Source organism: Nerophis lumbriciformis, linkage group LG15, assembly GCF_033978685.3.
Source record: "Nerophis lumbriciformis linkage group LG15, RoL_Nlum_v2.1, whole genome shotgun sequence".
NCBI classification, from domain to species: domain Eukaryota; kingdom Metazoa; phylum Chordata; class Actinopteri; order Syngnathiformes; family Syngnathidae; genus Nerophis; species Nerophis lumbriciformis.
This window is the reverse complement of record NC_084562.2, coordinates 42333689-42355392: the sequence shown is the minus strand read 5'-3', so window position 1 is coordinate 42355392 and position 21704 is coordinate 42333689. Positions and strand designations below refer to the sequence as shown.

Sequence of the window (21704 nt, the reverse complement as noted above, 5' to 3'; positions counted from 1 at the left end):
GCTGCGGCTTCCAAACATTTCATCGCTTGCCCGTACGTGCGTGCCGCTATGTGCATGTCACGTACGTAACTTTGGGGACTTTAGGGAAATATATGTGCTGTATGAACTTTGGGGAGGTGAACGGTACTTTGGGCTGTGGGATTGAGTGTGTTGTGCAGGTGTTTGAGTTGTATTGGCGGGTTATATGGACGGGAGGGGGGAGGTGTTTGTTATGCGGGATTAATTTGTGGCATATTAAATATAAGCGTGGTTGTGTTGTGGCTAATAGAGTATATATATGTCTTGTGTTTATTTACTGTTTTAGTCATTCCCAGCTGAATATCAGGTCCCACCCGCCTCTCACAGCATCTTCCCTATCTGAATTGCTCCCACTGCCCTCTAGTCCTTCACTCTCACTTTCCTCATCCACAAATCTTTCATCCTCGCTCAAAGTAATGGGGAAATCGTCGCTTTCTCGGTCCGAATCGCTCTCGCTGCTGGTGGCCATGATTGTAAACAATGTGCAGATGTGAGGAGCTCCACAACCTGTGACGTCACACGCACATCGTCTGCTACTTCCGGTACAGGCAAGGCTTTTTTATCAGCGAACAAAAGTTGCAAACTTTATCGTCGATGTTCTCTACTAAATCCTTTCAGCAAAAATATGGCAATATCGCGAAATGATCAAGTATGACACATAGAATGGACCTGCTATCCCCGTTTAATTAAGAAAATCACATTTCAGTAGGCCTTTAAGGAGTCCGGTTTACCCCAACCTCACACCAAGATACTTACAGTTGTTTATTGTGGCTTCGCTGTGTATGTTAAATTGTATATCAACCCAGGCAGCATAAAGAGTTGCAAGTTCAAAACAGAAAAATTATAAAATGAGGACAAGCCTTTCTTTTTAAAGACAAATGTTACACAAGGATATATTGAATAACTTTTGCACATTCAGTGTGTGCTTACTGTATTGCAAAACACAGTGTACCGTCAGTACCCAGATGAGTGTGTAGCGATGGGCCTTAAACACCCTCGAAACATCTACTATTCACTCATTTATCCTCACTTAAGTTACTGTGCAGAAGTTTGGGTAAATAATTATAAAAACAACATACACCCCTTAAAAATCTTACAAAAACGGGCACTTAGAATTATCCATAATGTGGGGTTCAAGAAGCACACAAATAGCTTATTTTTAAGGTCAAAACTGTTAAAATTTCCTGATTTAATAGAATATTTGACAGGGTCTATCATGTTTAAAGCAAGAAGTTATCAATTGCCTGAAAATATTCAAAGTTTATTAATAGAAAGGGATGCGGGGTATAACCTCAGAGGAACAACAAAATATAAACACGCTTTTGCATTTAGCACAAGGAAAAGTTTTTGTGTCTCAGTCTGTGGGGTGAAAATATGGAACAGCCTGAGTGATGAGCTCAAACACTGCTCAAACATTGAGCATTTTAAGGAATTGTACAAATCTAATATTTTGGTTCGGTATAGTGAGGTCTAGCTTATTTTGAATATGGGTATGAATGACTTATATGACTTACTTATGATGATATATTGAGAATTGTAAGCACATTGTTCTGGGCAAATTGAGTTATGTGGTTCCAGGTGAATGTGATCAAATGTGGTTCAGAGGAAACTGGATATTAGTTAAAGTAACTATGTAAAAAAGGGGGGATTCAAAAAGTTTATACTTCTTCCCATTACCCTTTTTAGATATGTTTAATTTAATTGTATTTTATTTTATTTTCTTAATTAAATTTTCTAGAGATGTCCGATAATATCGGCCTGCCGATATTATCGGCCGATAAATGCGTTAAAATGTAATATCGGAAATTATCGGTATCGGGTTTTTTTTCCTTTTTTTTTATTTTTTATTAAATCAACATAAAAACACAAGATACACTTACAATTAGTGCACCAACCCAAAAAACCTCCCTCCCCCATTTACACTCATTCACACTCGTTCACACAAAAGGGTTGTTTCTTTCTGTTATTAATATTCTGGTTCCTACATTATATATCAATATATATCAATACAGTCTGCAAGGGATACAGTCCGTAAGCACACATGATTGTGCGTGCTGCTGGTCCACTAATAGTACTAACATTTAACAGTTAATTTTATTAATTTTCATTAATTACTAGTTTCAATGTAACTGTTTTTATATTGTTTTACTTTCTTTTTTATTCAAGAAAATGTTTTTAATTTATTTATCTTATTTTATTTTTTTTTATTTTTTTTAAGTACCTTATCTTCACCATACCTGGTTGTCCAAATTAGGCATAATAATGTGTTAATTCCACGACTGTATTTATCGGTTGATATCGGTATTGGTTGATATCGGTATCGGTAATTAAAGAGTTGGACAATATCGTAATATCAGATATCGGCAAAAAGCCATTATCGGACATCCCTAAAATTGTATTTTCTTTTTTGTGAGATAATAATATTGCCATTGAGCACAAGACTGTTCACTGGAGGTAAGTATGTATATCATGTACTATATGTGTGATGTGGAGCTGACTATGACATACTCAATAAACAAAAAAAACAAAAAAACATCATTATCTTGGCTACAAAGGAGGGAAGAAGAAAAGGAATAGATTTTCTGACATTTCCACACCATAATCGATTTGGGACGAACAACACGTGTCAAAAAATGATCATAAGGGATCCATCCATCCATCCATTTTCTACCGCTTGTCCCTTTTGGGGTCGCGGGGGGTGCTGGAGCCAATCTCAGCTGCATTCGGGCGTAAGGCGGGGTACACCCTGGACGGGGTACACCCTCATCACAGGGCCAACACAGATAGACAGACAACATTCACACTCACATTCACACACTAGGGACAATTTAGTGTTGCCAATCAACCTATCCCAAGGTGCATGTCTTTGGAGGTGGGAGGAAGCCGGAGTACTCGGAGGGAACCCACGCAGTCACGGGGAGAACATGCAAACTCCACCCAGAAAGATCCCGAGCCCGGGATTGAACTCAGGACTACTCAGAACCTTTGTATTGTGAGGCACATGCACTAACCCCTGTGTCACCGTGCTGCCTCCATAAGGGATATTTATCCAAATTGTTTTGGTTATGCTGTTTTTAAGGACCTTCTGAAAAGATGTTGGTCTCTCATAAGGTTTTTTTAGCCGAACTTACAGGCCACCGGATGACCAGCCCAAATGAAGAAAAAGAGAGTACCTAAAATGGAACACTACTAGTATAACTAAAGAAGTTGAACAAGAGACTACTACAGCATCTGAAGTAAACAAGCTACAGCAACACCTAAGTTACATAAATCACATTACAAAAAAAGTACACTGCCGAAAAAGATGGGGACTTACATAGGTGCCTTGTGGAACGCCTTAGTTGTGTAAATAACACATTTGGACCCCAGTGTCCTACGTTTGCTAGAAATGTTAAAGTGTCAATGCAAGGATCTGCCAATGAGTTTACAGCGGTCCAAGTTCACCTATACAACTGGAGGACTCTAGTGGTTTCAGGAATTTGCTGCAAAAATGTTTGTCTCCCAAGTTTTGAACTGAACTGTCTGGTGTCATTCCAGCCCCTGATTGGGCCCTTGGGCTGCCAGTTAAATAGCCTTGGTGTACATAAACAGTATACCTTTGGAAGTAAACTGGCTAAAGTCAGACGGGATAAACTAAAGCTTTCCCGTGAGTCTGACAAAATAAAGACTATAGAAAAAGGATGGATGGATAGACAGCACATGTCCATACACTGTATTTGTGTGCTGGGGTGTATAAATGTTCTACATAAAACCATCATTAACCTGCACGTTGCCTTTGTTCACTTTCACTGACGTTTTTTAATGCTATTTACAAACAATGGTAACTTTAAGTGACCACTGATACCAGAACCCAAAAGTCACCTCGTGTGCACGATCCAGTCTTGTGTCTACATGTATGACTTTCTTTCAAAATGACTCTTCCCAAGCACCTCATCACTGAACTGGTATGTCAGTTTCTTCTTGATCTTTTTCACCTCTCCGGTTTTGCCGTAGTTGCGCAAAGCCCTCGCCATTTTCTGATAGGTCATTTTTTTGCGATTCCCCTTCTGGATTCCCCAGCGGTGTGCGAGAGCCTCCTTGTGTTTGGACGAAAACTGGAAGGTTCCCTTGTCTCTGTCCACCCACCAGATGCTTTCCTTCATGTCGCCGATCCTTAAGAGGTCCAACAGGAACTGGTACAAACGGATCTTTTTTTTGTTGCCTTTTGGAAAGATCAAAAAGTTTCAGGTTATTTGTTGTGTACTTTTATGGCTTATTCTGTTCATAATGTACACATTTTGCTTCTTGGCCCATGAACTTAGAGACTTTAGACTTAGATTTAGACTTAGACTTCCTTTATTGTCATTCAATTTTGATTTTACAGTACAGATAAGAACGACATTTTGTTGCATTAGCTCGTTGTAGTGCAGGATAAAAGAGCAATAAGGTGCAGATATAAATAAAGAGATTACTGTACAGATAAATATATTGCACTTTTGCATATGCATCCATGTTTACGGATGTATGTTATATTGTCTTTTAATTCCAGCGAGTTAATCCGTTTTGGGGGGGAATTGAGGGGATTGATTGATTGATTGACACTTTTATTAGTAGATTGCACAGTGAAGTACATATTCCGTACAATTGACCACTAAATGGTAACACCCGAATAAGTTTTTCAACTTGTTTAAGTCGGGGTCCACTTAAATTGATACATGATACAGATGTATACTATCAAATATATACTAACGTCATAATACAGTCATCACACAAGATAATCATCAGAGTATATACATTGCATTATTTACATTATTTACATTATTTACAATCCGGGGTGTGGGATATGGAGGGGGGGGGGGTTAGGTTTGGTTGGTATCAACACTTCAGTCATCAACAATCAGCATCAACAATTGCATCATCAGAGAAATGGATATTGAAACAGTGTAGGACTGACTTGGTAGGATATGTACAGCAAGTAGTGGACATAGAGAGAGAGATCAGAAAGTATAAGAACAAGTGACTACATTTGATTGTTTGATTGTTTACATTTGATTGTTTACAATCCGAAGAGGTATTATGTGGAAGGGAGGCTGTTAGTTTAGGGTTGAAGTTGCCTGGAGGTGTTCTTTTAGTGTGGTTTTGAAGGAGGATAGAGATGCCCTTTCTTTTACACCTGTTGGGAGTGCATTCCACATTGATGTGGCATAGAAAGAGAATGAGTTAAGACCTTTGTTAGTTCGGAATCTGGGTTTAACGTGGTTAGTGGATTATTATGATGCGTTCAAGAGTCAAGAACATGACAAATACCATGTCTATGCCATACTTGCCAACCTTGAGACCTCCGATTTCGGGAGGTGGGGTATGGGAAGGGTGGGGGCGTGGTTGGGGGTGGGGGCATGGTTGGGGCGGGGGCGTGGTTAAGAGGGGAGGAGTATATTTACAGCTAGAATTCACCAAGTCAAGTATTTCATATATATATATATATATATATATAAATATATATATATATATATATAAGAAATACTCAAGTATTTCATATATAAATATATATATACTCAAGTATTTCATATATATATATATATACATATGAAATACTTGACTTTCAGTGAATTCTAGCTATATTTATATTTATTTTATTGTGTATATATATATACATATATATATATATATATATATATATATATATATATATATATATATATATATATATATATATATATATATATTTATATTTATGTATATATATATATATATATATATATATATATATATATATATATATATATATATATGTATATATATATATATATAGTATAGCAGTTGTGCACTGCACTCTCTTAAAGCCCTAGATGTTATTGTCACAGATGCATGTACAGTAGATGGCAGTATTGTCCTGTTTAAGAGTGTCACAACATTGCTGTTTACGGCAGACAAACTGCTTTACGGTAGACGAAAACGTGACTGCTGTTGTTGTGTGTTGTTACCGCGCTGGGAGGACGTTAATGAAACTGCCTAGCAATAAACCCACATAAGAACTCGCCCTTGATCATTCTACAGTTATAAAGTGATTGGGCAGGCACGCTGTTTATATTGTGGGAAAGCGGACGTGAATACAGGCTGCCGACACGTCACTCAGGTACGCATGGAGCTGGAGGGGGCGTGGCCTCCAGCTCCGTCTGAATTTCGGGAGATTTTCGGGAGAAAACTTGTCCCGGGAGGTTTTCGGGAGAGGCGCTGAATTTCGGGAGTCTCCCGGAAAATCCGGGAGGGTTGGCAAGTATTGTCTATGCAACATCTTGCCTAATTAGCTCGCTGTTTCTAATCTATGTGTACATGTACTGTAGCTGGAAGAGATTTGTATGTCATTCATAGCGACCAGGCCCGGCCCTAACCAATCTGGCGCCCTAGGCAAGATTTTAGGTGGCGCCCCCCCACATTGGCAGTGAAGTGTATATACGCACAAGAAACCGAATAGCTTTGTCTTTGACCTTTTTTTTACTTAAAGAAAGCAAATTAACAATCAGAATAGTTAACAAGATTAAAAAAAATATGAATAAATAAATGAATGCAAAAAATAAAAAATGAATATATGAAATACAATATTTTTTACATACATATTGCTTAATTTACATTAATGATGTGCACTTTAACAACTAGGCTTACAACTATACCTAATATATAAAGGGGTGGAAAAGTGACTATTACCTGCAGGGCAAACATTAGCTAACCAGAAGGCAATAACAATGTAAACAAAAAACACCTGCTTAAAAGATCTAATACAAATGTCCCTGAGGAATGTAAGGTGGGAGTACTGTAATTACCTAACGTTACATTATTATTTTCCATAACAATTTAGCCCCCTCCACAATATTAACCCGACGTTAAAACAGAACTAGCTATTTATTGATTAGCAATTGCCGAATCATGTAACATTAGCTTAATGCTAAAAAGCCAGGTTACTATCACATTCTGTAACAGACAAATAATTTCATGTAGGCATACCTGCTACCTCTGTCTTGGGGGGGGGGGGGGGGGGGGGGGGAGGGGGGGCGGCGTAATGTTGTAACAAATAATATTTCTATTATATAGGCTTTACTTTGCATTTTAATTAACGTGGGATTATTTTTTGTATTTAGAAATAATAGTACCAACTTTTTTTTTTTTTTCCTCCAACATTTGTGGCACTGGCGTGGCGCCCCTGATGGACGGCGCCCTTAGCATTTGCCTATACGACCTATGCCACGGGCCGGCCCTAAAAGCGACCAATAAGAGGCAACAGAATGGGAATACGTTCGCATCAATTATGTAATCTTAAATGCAAAATCATTTTGAGGTGATTTTTGGAAGAAGCGCATGCAAGTTCCAAGGAATATGTTCATTATGTTTTTCACCGTCTGACAGTATTAGCCAACGCATACTGATTCATAATGGGTATTCTGAGTGAAACAATGTTTGACAAGTTAACCTCCTGAACTGGACATTTATGTTTTGCCTAACAATTCCAAAATGTCACATTGCGCAACTCCCAAAATTGTGTGTGCTGTGACGTAAAGGATACTAGTACTTTGACACGAGCCAACATTTACCCGTCCTCCAGCATTTCAAATGCTTTTATGTCAACTCTCTGATTGTTATTCCAAGTGTTTTTATTTGGGGTGTACCCACAGTGGATTCGTATTTATTTATGTTATGAATTGTGTCCGTTATCATTAGAAACTTGTGAGGAGTGATCGCTATTCAGAAAAATTATTTGAACTGCCTGTGTTCCTTAATGTAATGTGTTAAACAGACTTGAAACCAATAAACTATAACCATAACCAGCTATATTAAGTGATAGTCATTAGCATAATTTTGTCTGCAAAATCCAGTTGGAGGGAGCAGAACTATGGACAGTTTCTACTACAGTATCTGTTTTCTGCTGGCAAGTGCATTTAGACCACCTGCTCAGTGGCCTTGTGGTTAGAGTGACCGCCCTGAGACTGGAAGGTCGTGAGTTTGAACCCCGGCTGAGTCATACCAAAGGCAATAAAAATGGGACCCATTACCTTCCTGCTTGGCACTCAGCATCAAGAGTTGGAATTGGGGGTTAAATCACCAAAAATGATTCCTGAGCGCGCCCACCGCTGCTGCTCACTGCTCCCCCTCACCTCCCAGGGGGTGAACAAGGGGATGGGTCAAATGCAGAGGACACATTTCACCACACCTAGTGTGTGTGTGTGATAATCATTGGTACTTTAACTTTAACTTTAACTTAATTTAGACGGTAAATCTAATGAGTTAATACACCCAAGCTATCATATCACTGACACAAACCCATGAAAAAAGCGGGGGTAAAATCCACCTGACAATTCAGGTTTCTGATGATGAAGGATGACTGAAATAGGCCGGGAGCTGAAAAACGGATCTACTTTTTGACAAATGGTTGATGATGTGTTCAAATCAAAGAACACACTCACACATTTTTGGGCAATATGACATGTTTTTTAAATCCAGCTCTAATAATGTATCTCATTAGATAAAGATTGTGACCTCAGTGCATTGATTCTAACTGGACTGTTCAGGTTGTCTTAGCAGACATTTGACTCTCATATGGGCAGGCTTCATCAGTTCATATTCCAGAGTCTAGATAGGACGGCTCTAGTCAAGTCTTGTCTAGAACGAGAACTGACCTATCCTACACAAGGGCTGTCCTGACTAGTCTTTGACATGAATCAAAGAACCCTAATACTAAACTAGATTAGCACTGTCCTATCAACTCTCAAATCATTAACTGGTGAAGCTTGAGACTAGACTATTAAGGGTTTGAGCATTAGCAGATAAAGCATGAGCCTAGAGTAGAGTTGTCCTATCTACTGTGTGAGCATGAAACGATGAAGCCTGAGACTCAACTAGAACGGTCCTATCTAGTCTCTGAGTATAAACTAATGAACCCTGAGACAAGACTAGACTAGTGCTGTCCTATCGAGTGCCTGAGCATAAACCAATGAATCGTGAGTGTAGACTAGACTGGAGCTGTCGTGTCTTGTCTCTGCGCATGAACTGATGAAGCCTGAGACTACACTATAGCTGTCTCATCTAGGCTATCAACATTAACTGGTGAAGCTTGAGACAAGACTAGAAATGCCCATATGGTATTTGAGCATGAATTGATAATGCCTAGGATTCGACTAGAGCTGTCCTATCTAGGCTTTGAGCATGAATTGACAAAGCCTGAGATTGTCCTATCTACTACCTGAGCGTTAAATGAGTTGTCTTACCCATCTCTCCGTGTGAAACATAAGGGATTTGATCTCTGAGACACTCCTCATCAGAGACCTCCAAGGGGGGACTTTGACCTCCATGCTCGTCATCATCAGTGCTGCGCTGGGACATATGTGTTGAATACAGAGTCCGTGGGAAAACCTACAAAATACAAAGTTTTAGTTATTGACCTATGAGAAGTTATATTTAATCAAAACAGATGAATTCATCTGGTCAGGCTTTCTAGACGTGAGTACTATGAGTGTCAATCCATTCGTTAAAGGTTTACTTTATTGACTGAGATGTCAGTTTTTTTAATAATTTGTGTTCAACTGTTACATATCATTGAGAATATCACTGAGTGTTTGTTTATGTCATTTTAAACTTAGTTGTTTTTTTTACATTTTACTTTTTTACATTTTTAAATGATGTGCAACAGGTTAACAATACAATTGCTTCATATGAATGTCATTTTTCTAAGAGTTGAATGGACTTGTGAAAAGTGTGTAATGCTTCACTGAACTACTTTGGATTCCAAACATGCGCTTAAAAAAAACTGTGTATCAAACACAAATGATCACTTCCTGATTTTGTAGAAACAACTCTAAAATGCCACCAAATCCCAAAATGTTCACTGAGATATTTTTGAACACAGATTTGAAATTATTTGTGACAGAAAGAAAATTTTTAATGTATTTTTTTTAAATTGCTTGTGGTGTTCTTGTAAAAATGTTAAAAGGTTTACACTGCAAAAACTGAAATCTAAGTAAGATTAAATAACTCAAATAAGGGTGATATTTGCTTATTTTCTGTCTGATAAGATAATTCTTCTCACTAAGCAGATTTTATGTTAGAGTGTTTTACTTGTGTTTTGGTCCTAAATTATCTCAGTAAGATATTACAGCTTGTTGCTGAGATTTGATGACCTATATTGAGTAAAACATGCTTGTAACTAGAATATCAACTGTTGCAAAGCTGTGTCAACAACACTCACAAGTATAAAAACTACTTTTTCAAAGTAAAAATTTCTTATTTCAAGCATGAAATAAAAAATCATGACTTTGACACAATTGTGTCTCATAATTAAAAACATATGACAGCCAAATGGACTTCGCTGTTTTATTTTCAATGAAACAATAGAAAACACGTACTCATATAGTAGTACAGTTGGCACAGTACAGCAAACTGACAGTTAATATTTAAACATTTAACATGTGACATTTCTAACAATTTTGAACAGAAATAGTTCATGCACAAATATATATATATATATATATATATATATATATATATATATATATATATATATATATTTATATTCCTTGCGCACTAATGACTGAAAGGGCACGCACTTGGCGCGATGACATCATGTTATGGATGGGAAAATGCATTTTTAGACAATATGATTTGCCTGAGCGGCTAGGAGACCCCGAGAGTAACAAGTGGTTGCCTTTCCATTAAGAAAAATAAACTAGTTTTTAGTATAAGTTTGCTGGTCGAACGCATATCATTATGTCAAGATAATGGCACTAGCATTTACTTAATTTAAGAATTTTTTTTAACATATTGAGAAAAAAGGTCTCATATTTGTTTTTTCTATCAAGAAAAGTGCACTTGTTATTAGTGAGAATATACTTATTTTAAGGTATTTTGGTGTTCATTGAGGTTAGCTAATTTTACTTGTTTTGGAAAGTCTTGACAAGCCAAATGTTCTTGTTCAATTGGCAGATAATTTTGCTTAGTTCAAATAAAATACCCCTAATTTTTATATATTTTTTTCTTGTTTTTGAACACTGACTTTTTGCAGTGTAGAAGTCTAATCAGGCCCTGTCTTTGTCAACAATACTACTGAGCAATACATATGTGCTTCAATCACATACAAATCAATACCATGTGTGTCCCCGGGATTTAAAATGTATAAAATAACGATAAAATCAACTGTAACATTGTTTTTTATCAAGCAAAGTGTCTTACACATTGATCTGACTGCATATACAGTCTAACTACAAAAAAACACTAAAGGAGATAGTGCATACTTTCTGTAGGCCCTGTCTCTCAATGGTAAAAATAAAAAAATAAAAAATTCCTAAATCTAGATGTTGATCTGGTTCACCCCCAAAATGTAATCACTTGTTCCTTATTCCATTACTAACATTTCCTAATAGTGTCATCAAAATCCGCTCATAACTTTTTGAGCTATCTATAGTGGAATGAAAAAAACGGAGTAAAGCCCTCTACTGTCTTTGTCTCTGTGGGTGGAGGAGGGAGATCAAGCACATACACACAGAAGCTGAAGCTCGTAACGTAAGGTAACACAATAAAAATCATACGGATCGGCCCCAAAATGTAATCACTTGTCCTTTATGACATTTCATACAATTCCTGAAAGTTTGAAGAAAGTTTGCCTGTAACTTTTTGAGCGATCTATAGCGGATTCCGGAATGAAAGACATGGAGTAAAGCCTCGTGTCATTTTTCCGCTGTCTTTGTCTCTGTGGGTGGAGGCGGGTCTCCAGCAACGAAACATGCACACACACACACACACACACACACACACACACACACACACACACACACACACACACATACATACTGGTTATCATTTGGAATGGGGACCAAGTTTTTGATCATCACTTGTGGGAACCACCCTTTCTACAGGTTGTGGAGGCATAAAAAAAGTTAGGTAAAATGGCCACTGCCCAGTTAGCTCATACACATTTTTAAATCTCTGGATTGATGAAGTAATGTGCTGATCATTCTTACTGGGGACCCTGGGGAAAAAGAGTTAATATGGTTCATGGGGACCAAATTTAAATAATTTTGCATAATTCACACAAATTTGTACGTGACTACTGAGGACCATTTCAAAAAAAAAAGTTCAAATTAAATATGACATGATCCTCAGAATACAGCACTACAGCTGTCCTCTTGTAGGAAGTTTCACCACTTAAATGTTAAAGCAAATCCGGCATCTTCTGTGACATGACTGAAAACTGCTATTTAGCAGTAATGAAGTTGTCTGCAACTCCAACTACCATATTAAGAAGGATGGAAAATTCTGAATGTGAATCATACTTTAAGGGAATAATGTTTTATAATCATGCTGTATGAAAATGTCATCCTAATGAACACTAAACCAGATTTTGTTTTTGGAAAAATATATTAGTTTTAACCAAGGATGGATACCATACAGAATCACAGTACTATTGATGCCAGGATAACATGTCAAGACTTGGTCCGGGGTGTTTGCTTTTCCGGGATGCAGCGGAAAGTTGGCACGGGCGAGACGGGAATGGAGGTACATGATTTATTTAATATATCAAAAAAAAGTACAAACGAAAACGCGCACAGTGGCGGATAATAAACTATGAAACCAAAAGACTATAGCAAAAAGTACAAATGAAAAGCACGCACAATGGCGGAGAATAAACTATGAAAAAACAAAAAGATTATAAACATGGAACAAAAACTTACTTGGCTTGGACAAAAAAGGAGCAGCGTGAACATGGACATGAAACAATGGACGGAGCATAAATGTGGTGTGGTATGGGGTGCGAGGTCGTCAGAAAAACAAACTGAAAAACACTGAACTTAAATACTACGGACATGATTAACGAAAACAGGTGCGTGACTCAAGACGTGAAACAGGTGCGTGACGTGACAGGTGAAAACTAATGGTTGCTATGGTGACCAGACAAGGGAGTGAAAAAGACAGAAACTAAACAAAACATGACTTAAAACAAAACATGATAATACAGACATGACATAACAAATGTTTCACTTTTCAAGAAAGTTAATTTTCTCTTTTACCAATATTTGAAACAGGTAAACACAGTAACCCACATTTCTTTGTTGTGGGATCAATAAAGGATTATCTTATTTTACCTTAAACCACAGAAATAAAATACTCAAACTAACCAGTAAACATGTTTTATGGGCTACAGCTTAAAAATCACTTAGGCATCTTCAGAATGGATCTGACTATCATTTAAAAAGGTTTCCCTAAGTTTAGGGGACATGTTTTTTTGTCCCCATACCGTCAGAGGTCCCCTAAAGGTGACTTTGTAAACAGAGCAATGTCCCCATTAAGTAAGCATTGCCAGAACACACACACACACACACACACACACACACACACACACACACACACACACACACACACACACAAACACACAAACACAAATACACACACATACACGCACAGAAGTTGAAGCTTGTAACGTAAACATAAGGTAACATAATTGAAATGAGTAAGATCAAGCCCAAAATCTAATCGGTTGTTTGTTATTCCATTTAAAAAAATAAAAAAATAAAATGGCAAGTTTTTATAGGTTATGTTTCTAACTATTAACTAACAGACAAAGCAACGACAAAAATTACATTACACCCTTGAGAAGGTAATAAATAAAATGTAAAATATTAAGTGGAACCACAAACTGTCTGTCCCCTCTTCCTAAAATAAGACTTTATCATGTAATAAAATCAAAAATGTTACATACTTTTCATATTTAGGTTTCTCCTTATCCCAACTTCCTAACTATGCTTTAAGTTTATGTTATTAAAAAAAAAAAATAATAATAATTTCACATGTTGTCCCTGGGTTTTCTCTCAGTCTTGTTACCCTAAATCATTACACCCCTCAAATGTGGAATATTCCAAAAGTCACTTGGTCAACTTTCTTAACCATGGGGCCGGGGGCCCATTGTTTGACCACGAGCGCGTCCTGGAGGGCCGCCAAAAATTTATTTTATTTCTCATCAGTGGTCTGGATGGGCTGCAATGGTACTCAGTTGCAATATACTTTCCCACCACTTGTGGCAGGAAGGTAATAAAAAAGTTCACTAATTAATTGTTTTCTGATTATTCAGTGATATTTCAACAATGACTGGAGGGGGTTAGCACAGCTCCGTTACCTAAATTGGTATTGTTTTTTTTTATTGTTATGCAACGTGATGTACATTTTAAACACGAACCGGAAAACATGTATTGAATTGTATCTAGTTTGGCCACCGAATTCGGTACCGACCGAACCTTGCCTGTCCTACCGATTCACCCAAAATTCAACGGTGGCTTGTTTCGGTACTTGGGTTGCGGGTGACGTCTCGTCCAGTTGCAGACTCAGTTGGCTCTAACTACTGCGGGGATGTAACAATACACCTTTTTAAATGATAATCGTAGTAAAACTCCTGACGGTTGTATTAATGTTTTAAATTGAAATGAGCGAAAAATCGTGATTGCAAATTGCACATTGATAAACTCATGGACTGAATGGCGCTAGCTTGCCATCTTAAATGCTAACATGAAAACATTAACTTATTTTCCCATTTAGAAACCACATACTTCAATCCAAACGTGTATAAACACATTGCTGTTTGAACAACTAAGACATTCAATTGTCAACTTGAACCTGTCATGGCACTGAATACTACTTCGGAGAACTACGAGACTGCTTTTTTTACGGTGCGTTCAATGACCGCTGAAAAGAGTAGGACAACAAAGGCGTAAAACGCCCACCAGAAAAAATAAACATTATATATTTTATTTGTTACGCACTTTTCATTTAAATAACCTCAAAGTGCTACCTTACAAAGCAATATGTAAAACAATAACAGTTTAGCTATTAAAAGAGATAAAATACTAAGACTTAACACTATCAGTGAAGCATAAGCAACACAAAACATGCTAAATAGTGCAGTTCCCCTTTAAGAACCAGTATCGATTCCCAGGTACCAGGAATCGTACTGTATCGGTTCAATTATGAAAGGTTCCCAGCCCTATTTGTATTGTATTGTATCGAATGGTTTATATGAGCTTAGATTTATAAATGAACAAGTTGGCCCCTTTTATTAACCTCTTAAGGCCCAAGCTGTTTGTTTACATGCTTTTTTTATTTATCTTTGCTATTTGGGCTTATTGGAACCCTAATTATAATAAAAACTAATAATCATATTTTAATATGATGTACTTAGTCCATAAGTACACAAACGTGTACTTCATGTGTAGTGACATGCACATTTTTATTTTTACACTTTTTTTTCCCAAATTCCATTGTATGTTATACTCTTCTGACACCACTAGATAGCAGTATAAGTGTCCATATGTCGGCATAAGACCCCAATTCAGTAGTGTTCACAATTTTGGAAATAAGAGATAAAAGGTGCTGTCCACACATGTGGCCACTAAGGCCTTTAGAGGTTAAGTTATTTGTCTTTTCAACATGTATTATGTGCCTCAATTCTAACCTTTTGCATGTGTAAATGTAAATGTAAATATTCGAGATGTTTATTTATCGGCCGATAAATGCGTTAAAATGTAATATCGGAAATTATCGGTATTGTTTTTTTTTTATTATCTGTATCGGTTTTTTTTGTGTGGGTTTTTTTTTTTTTTTTTATTAAATCAACATAAAAAAACACAGGATACACTTACAATTAGTGCACCAACCCAAAAAAACTTCCTCCCCCATTTACACTCATTCACACTCATTCGCACAAAAGGGTTGTTTCTTTCTGTTATTAATATTTCTGGTTCCTACATTATATGTCAATATATATCAATACAGTCTGCAAGGGATACAGTCCGTAAGCACACATGATTGTGCGTGCTGCTGGTCCACTAATAGTACTAACCTTTAACAGTTAATTTTACTCATTTTCATTTATTACTAGTTTCTATGTAACTGTTTTTATATTGTTTTACTTTCTTTTTTATTCAAGAAAATGTTTTTAATTTATTTATCTTATTTTATTTTTTTTATTTTTTTTTAAAAGTACCTTATCTTCACCATACCTGGTTGTCCAAATTAGGCATAACAATGTGTTAATTCCACGACTGTATATATCGGTTGATATCGGTATCGGTAATTAAAGAGTTGGACAATATCGGAATATCGGATATCGACAAAAAGCCATTATCGGACATCCCTAGTAAATATATGTATTTACAGTATTACAGGGATATTCAATTGACATGTTTCGGGGGCCTCATTTCCAATAGGCTTAAGACCGGTGGCAATTCGTCAAATATCATCTCTATGACACCCATCTAGTGTTTTTAAGAATCTGCTGTAAAAATGTGAGTCTCTCACAAGTTTTTTGAACAGAACGTGTGGGCTGAATAGCCCAAATGATGAAAAAGAGAGGACCTAAAATAGAACACTCCTAGTATAACTAAATAAGTTGAACGAATGACTCCTGACTGTATCTGAAGTAAACAAGCTACAGTTACAAACAAATGTGTAACTGCCAAAAAGGAGAGGACTCAAAGGGGTGCCTTGGGGAACGCCTCAGTTATGTAAATCACAAGTTGGGACCCCAGTGTTTTTCAGGAAATTGCTGCAAAAATGTTTGTCTCCACTGAAGTCGGAGGCCGCCAGTTGAATAGTGTCTCCACCTAATTACATGACTTGTGAGTAGTGACAGAGGCACTTACATGCTGCTGCAACATGTGAGGATGTGCCCCCAGATTTGGCTCCAGCAGACTCTCTGCGTCGTAGCGCATGGTGTCATGTCGGATCAGGCTGGGCGGGTGCAGCGACTGCACACTCTGCAACTCGGTGAAGTTTGTTTCCTGGAGGTTGTCGAACTCGACTGGGTGTCCATGAGGGTGAGTGCGATAGTCCCAATGATCTGAGTAGACATGACCATGAAACATGGGGTCAAGTCACGCTCAGTTGTTGAAATGGAAGACAAAGATCTCAATCGTAGGGAATTTTTCAAGTTGCTTTTTGGATATTTACCTGCTCTATTTGATTATTTAACTGCAAAATATAAATAAAAGCCTAGAATACCCATCTCTCTACTAACTTTAAGATCATAATCAAAATATATTCAGGCATATTTTATTTCCATCTGAAAATCTCAAAGTTTTGCTCATGGCCAACAACAAAAATTAAAAGCTGCACTTATCTGTTGTTCATTTTTGTATTATATTAAACTTTTTTTTTTTTTATCAGTATGGCATTTTCATTCATCGCAGTTACAGCTGACCTGAACTAGCCCCTTTATAAACCAGATACAGTAAATGTAAAATTGCCACATGATATTATATGATGATGCATATTTTAACTGTGAGTCCCTGTCCATAAGCTGTGTGCTTCTAGGGATGACCTTTTTGCAGAATGGGCTCTGATATTAACAAAAGAAATATTAATGAAATATAAAACTATGTTTGTCTGTAAATAAAAAAAATAAATAAATACATATATAAATAAGTAAATAAATAAATAAATAAATAAATAAATAAATAAATAAATAAATAAATAAATAAAATAAAATAAAAAATTAAAAATAAATAAATAAAAAATTAAAAAATTACAACTTTAAAAATGAAATAAAAAATAAATTAAACAAATTAAATAAATTAAATGTTATTACAATTACAATTAAAGGTAACAAGCAGATACTAAAGTTAATTCTAAAAAGGGTTTCACTGAAGAAAAAAAATGATCGGAATATATTTTTGCATTGAAAAATTTAGATTTTTTTTAAATATTTTTTTTTTTTTTACTGTCAAAAAATGAAACACATTTCTTTTTAATTACGAAATGCCTAATTGTTGCACATGTTTGCGGGCCGTAAAACAATAATCTGGCGGGCCAGATGTTGCCCCCGGGCCTTGAGTTTCATGACCCCTGTGATTTTTAGGCTCCAATAGCAGCAACACTGTATGCAGTATACAGGACATTAGCTGAAGTTAAAATAAAATAAATAGAATAATGAAATGCGAATAAAAAAGGCTAAGAAAATTAAGTTAAAAAAAAAAATGTATACTGTAGTAGTCAAAGGGAAAAACCTACAGCCAAATTATCACATATTGCATATTTTCCCATTAAGTTTGTTTTGGTGGAATATTCAAAGCACTTGCTTCTAAAAGAAAGTTGTGTGCATCAATAAAACCCCATGGGGCAAAAGTTGTTCTATGTATGTAATTGCAGCGGCCGAAAGAAATAGCATCTGTTTCCTGTGCGAGCTCCAGCTGCATGCACTGTGGGCTCCTTAAAACCTCAAGAATTACACCAAAATATATTTATTTTATTTTCTATATTTCAGTCTAGTCTCATTCTAATGTTGTACTAATGTTGAGTGGTATTGAAAATATGCTCCCTTGTGTAATTACATTCACATTTATTTCCCCATGTTTTACCTGATTTTATAAATGTCATTTACTATTTTTATCATTTTTAACACACAGTTGATAGTAATATTACTGCATATTACTAATAATGATTTTTGTTTTGATAATAAATGTCTGAAGACATGAAAATCCAAATAAATGCTGGAGTTTTACTGACCTGGCTGCATCTCTGCATCCAGAACATATGAATTATAATAATCTGGTATTTGTATGTACATCTCAGGGTCGTAGATTTCCTCCGAGGGCTACAGCGGCACACAAACACAAAGGAAAATCATACATTTTCACAAATGAAAATATTTTACGATAGGATATGAACAATAAACATTATAATCTAGCCAGGGATTATCATTCCATGCAGAGATTTCTACAAAAAAAAAAAAGTCAGACTATGAACTGTATATATATTTACATGGAGTACATATTTCGTGTAATTTCCATGCCACTGCTATTCTGAAACTCTGAAAAACTTCTGAGTTTCATTTTCATGTCGCCCGTGGTATAAAGGACTGTAACAGTTGGCATCCTGTTATAAATCAAGTAGAACTCACTCGGTTATGGAATATGATGTTTACAAGATGTCTATTCTTCACCTTGTGAATGTGTTTATTGTTAACGTTGCATATTACAAAATAACTGTGAGAAATGATACATCTTGGCAATACAATGCCAATAAAAAAACAAAATAATACTTACAGGTGGAATGAGGTAGGTCTCCATTCTGTAGGGATGCAACATGGAGGCTTCTTTTCCAAACAGCTTTGCAAACCGAATGCGTCTCACAACCTTTCAAAATTTTTGCAGCACCATTGCACAACGTTTCAAAATTTCCTCTCGCTCAACGATAACCAAAACCGTCCATCCGTGGAGTCTCTTATTGTGTAGTTTAACTCTTGTGGCCTCGACAGGTCCGAGAGGCCTTCAGTGATGATCAAATGGAAAAGACACAAGGCCCACGGTTTAGCTGTGGAACAAAAGAAGAACTTTGAACTTCTGTAAATATGTGTGGCTGGAAGCACCAGAGTGTGTCTACTGCTTGAGAAACGTCACATTTATCACGCTGTCTATATTGTCACCTCCCTTAGCGGCCAATCATCAGCGAGCGTTTCCACTAAAAACATCCCACATTCACGGGCCGCTTCATCGTCACATACAAGAAAATAACTTCTGAAATGTCTTTGGTTTTTTCTAATGCTCTTTTGTGGCACAAATGATGTCACGTCTAAACCTGTACCATGAACTGAAGAGGTGGGCGATACTCCATCCATCCATCCAATTTTTTTAAAATCGGTGCGATACGGATGAAAAACAGGGCCTGTATTGCTTTTAGTTTGAAATTGTTCCGGATCATTGTGTAACCGTTGCCCTTTATTTTGTTGATCATGCCTATAATAAGCTTAAAAATAGTTTAAAACACAGGTGTCAAACTCAAGGCCCGCCATTTAATGTGGCCTTGAAGTAATATGTGTCAATAAAGTACTTTATCTGTATTTGTTTCTTCCATTTTGACAGAAAAAAATATATGTATTGCATGCAATTGCACTTTAATATCATCAAATAACGCAACAAATATAGTACTATCATACATTTCAAACTTTTTTTTAAGTTAAAATAATATCAATAAATGTTTATTTGACATATGATTTTTAAGCAACTTTTTCCTCAAATTGTACACTGCAAAAAAATGATAATACGTTTTAGGGTAAAAAACTGGCAGCTCAGTTGCCAGAATTTTTCTGTAAGAAAAACTATAGTACCGTTTTTCCATTTACAGTAATATGTTGCAAAAATTACTGGTAACACTTTCGTATGGCGAACACATATTCACCATTAATTAGTTGCTTATTAACATGCAAATTAGTAACATATTGGCTCTTAATTAGTCATTATTAAGTACTTATTACTGCCTTATTCTGTATGGCCTTATTATACAACCAGTAAGCCATTAACTAAGAGTCTTCCCTCAATGACCTCAGAATTATTGCTTATTAGTAACCCTAACCCTAACCCTTATATGTTCCCCTATTGTCCAAATAACTCTAAATTAAGTATTTGTTACTTTAATAAGCAACTAATTAATGGTGAATATGTTCTACATACTAAAAGTGTAACCAAATTACCATACATTTTACGGTAAAATATGTGGCAATTGGACTACCAGTTTATTTACTGCAAAATCTAAAGATTCTTTACATAGGCAATTGGATAATTATATTATGAGCTATAAATTTATATTCATACATTTATGACAGCTCCAAGCGGCCCTTTTAGGGCAGCCATAACTGTGATGTGGCCCTTTAATATCATCTGATAATGCAACAAATATAGTAATTTCATACATTTCAAACTTTTTTTTAAGTTAAAATAAAAAATAATATGAATAAATGTGTGTTTGACTTATGATTTTGAAGCAAGTTATCCCTCCAATTGTACTCTGCAAAAAATGACAATACATTTTAGGGTAAAAAACTGGCGGCTCAGTTGCCAGAATTTTACTGTAAAAAAAAGCTATTGTACTGTTTTTCCATTTACAGTAATATGTTGCAAAAATTACCATAAAATTTACGGTAAAATTGTGGCAACTGAGCTACCAGTTTATTTACTGCAAAATCGAAAGATTTTTTACATAGGCAATTGTATAATTATATTATGAGCTATACATTTATATTCATACATTTTTGAAAGTTCCATGCGGCCCTCTTAGGGAAGCCATAACTGTGATGTGGCCCTTTAATATCATCTGATAATGCAAAAAATATAGTAATATCATACATTTCAAACTTTTTTTTAAGTTAAAATAAAAAATAATATCAATAAATGTGTGTTTGACTTATGATTTTGAAGCAAGTTATCCCTGAAATTGTACACTGCAAAAAATGACAATACAGCTCAGTTGCCAGAATTTTACCAGAAAAAAAAAAATATAGAACCGTTTTTCCATTTACAGTAATATGTTGCAAAAATTACCATGCATTTTACGGTAAAATTCTGGCAACTGAGCAACCATTCTATTTACTGCAAAATCTAAAAAACATTTTTACACAGGCAATTGTATAATTATATTATGAGCTATACATTTATATTCATACATTTTTGACAGTTCCAAGCGGCCCTCTGAGGGCAGCCATAACTGTAATGTGGCCCTCAGTGAAAATTAGTTTGACACCCCTGGTTAAAAAAAACTTAACAATATCAATAAAATTATACAATTATTCCCTTTAATAACATAGAGTTCCATCCATCCATTTTCTACCGCTTGTCCCGTTCGGGGTTTCAGGGGTGCTGGAGCCTATCTCAAAAAAAGTAATTTGTGCAAAAATAACTATGGCCCTC

The 21704-nt window shown here is 36.0% G+C and overlaps 1 protein-coding gene across 1 annotated transcript; it reads right to left on the bottom strand.

Annotated features, from left to right (window-relative positions):
• Window positions 1-682: 682 nt before the first annotated feature.
• LOC133616135 (transcription factor PU.1-like) lies at window positions 683-19334 on the bottom strand. The gene is made up of 5 exons (XM_061975253.2): window positions 19068-19334; window positions 18529-18616; window positions 16668-16864; window positions 9255-9399; window positions 683-4219 (listed from the first exon to the last, which is right to left on the bottom strand). The coding sequence occupies exons 1-5, from the start codon at window positions 19107-19109 to the stop codon at window positions 3906-3908; spliced, it is 786 nt and encodes a 261-aa protein (XP_061831237.1). The 5' UTR covers window positions 19110-19334; the 3' UTR covers window positions 683-3905.
• Window positions 19335-21704: the final 2370 nt, after the last annotated feature.

Excerpts from the sequence above, each read along its gene's own strand:
- LOC133616135 (XM_061975253.2), bottom strand. The coding sequence starts at position 19,109 with ATGTTGCATCCCTACAGAATGGAGACCTACCTCATTCCACCT. Across the intron at positions 9,400-16,667 it reads CTCACATGTTGCAGCAGCAT|GTTTTCCCACGGACTCTGTA; the intron begins GTAAGTGCCTCT and ends TGTATTTTGTAG. Across the intron at positions 4,220-9,254 it reads TGTTTCACACGGAGAGATGG|GCAACAAAAAAAAGATCCGT; the intron begins GTAAGACAACTC and ends TCTTTCCAAAAG.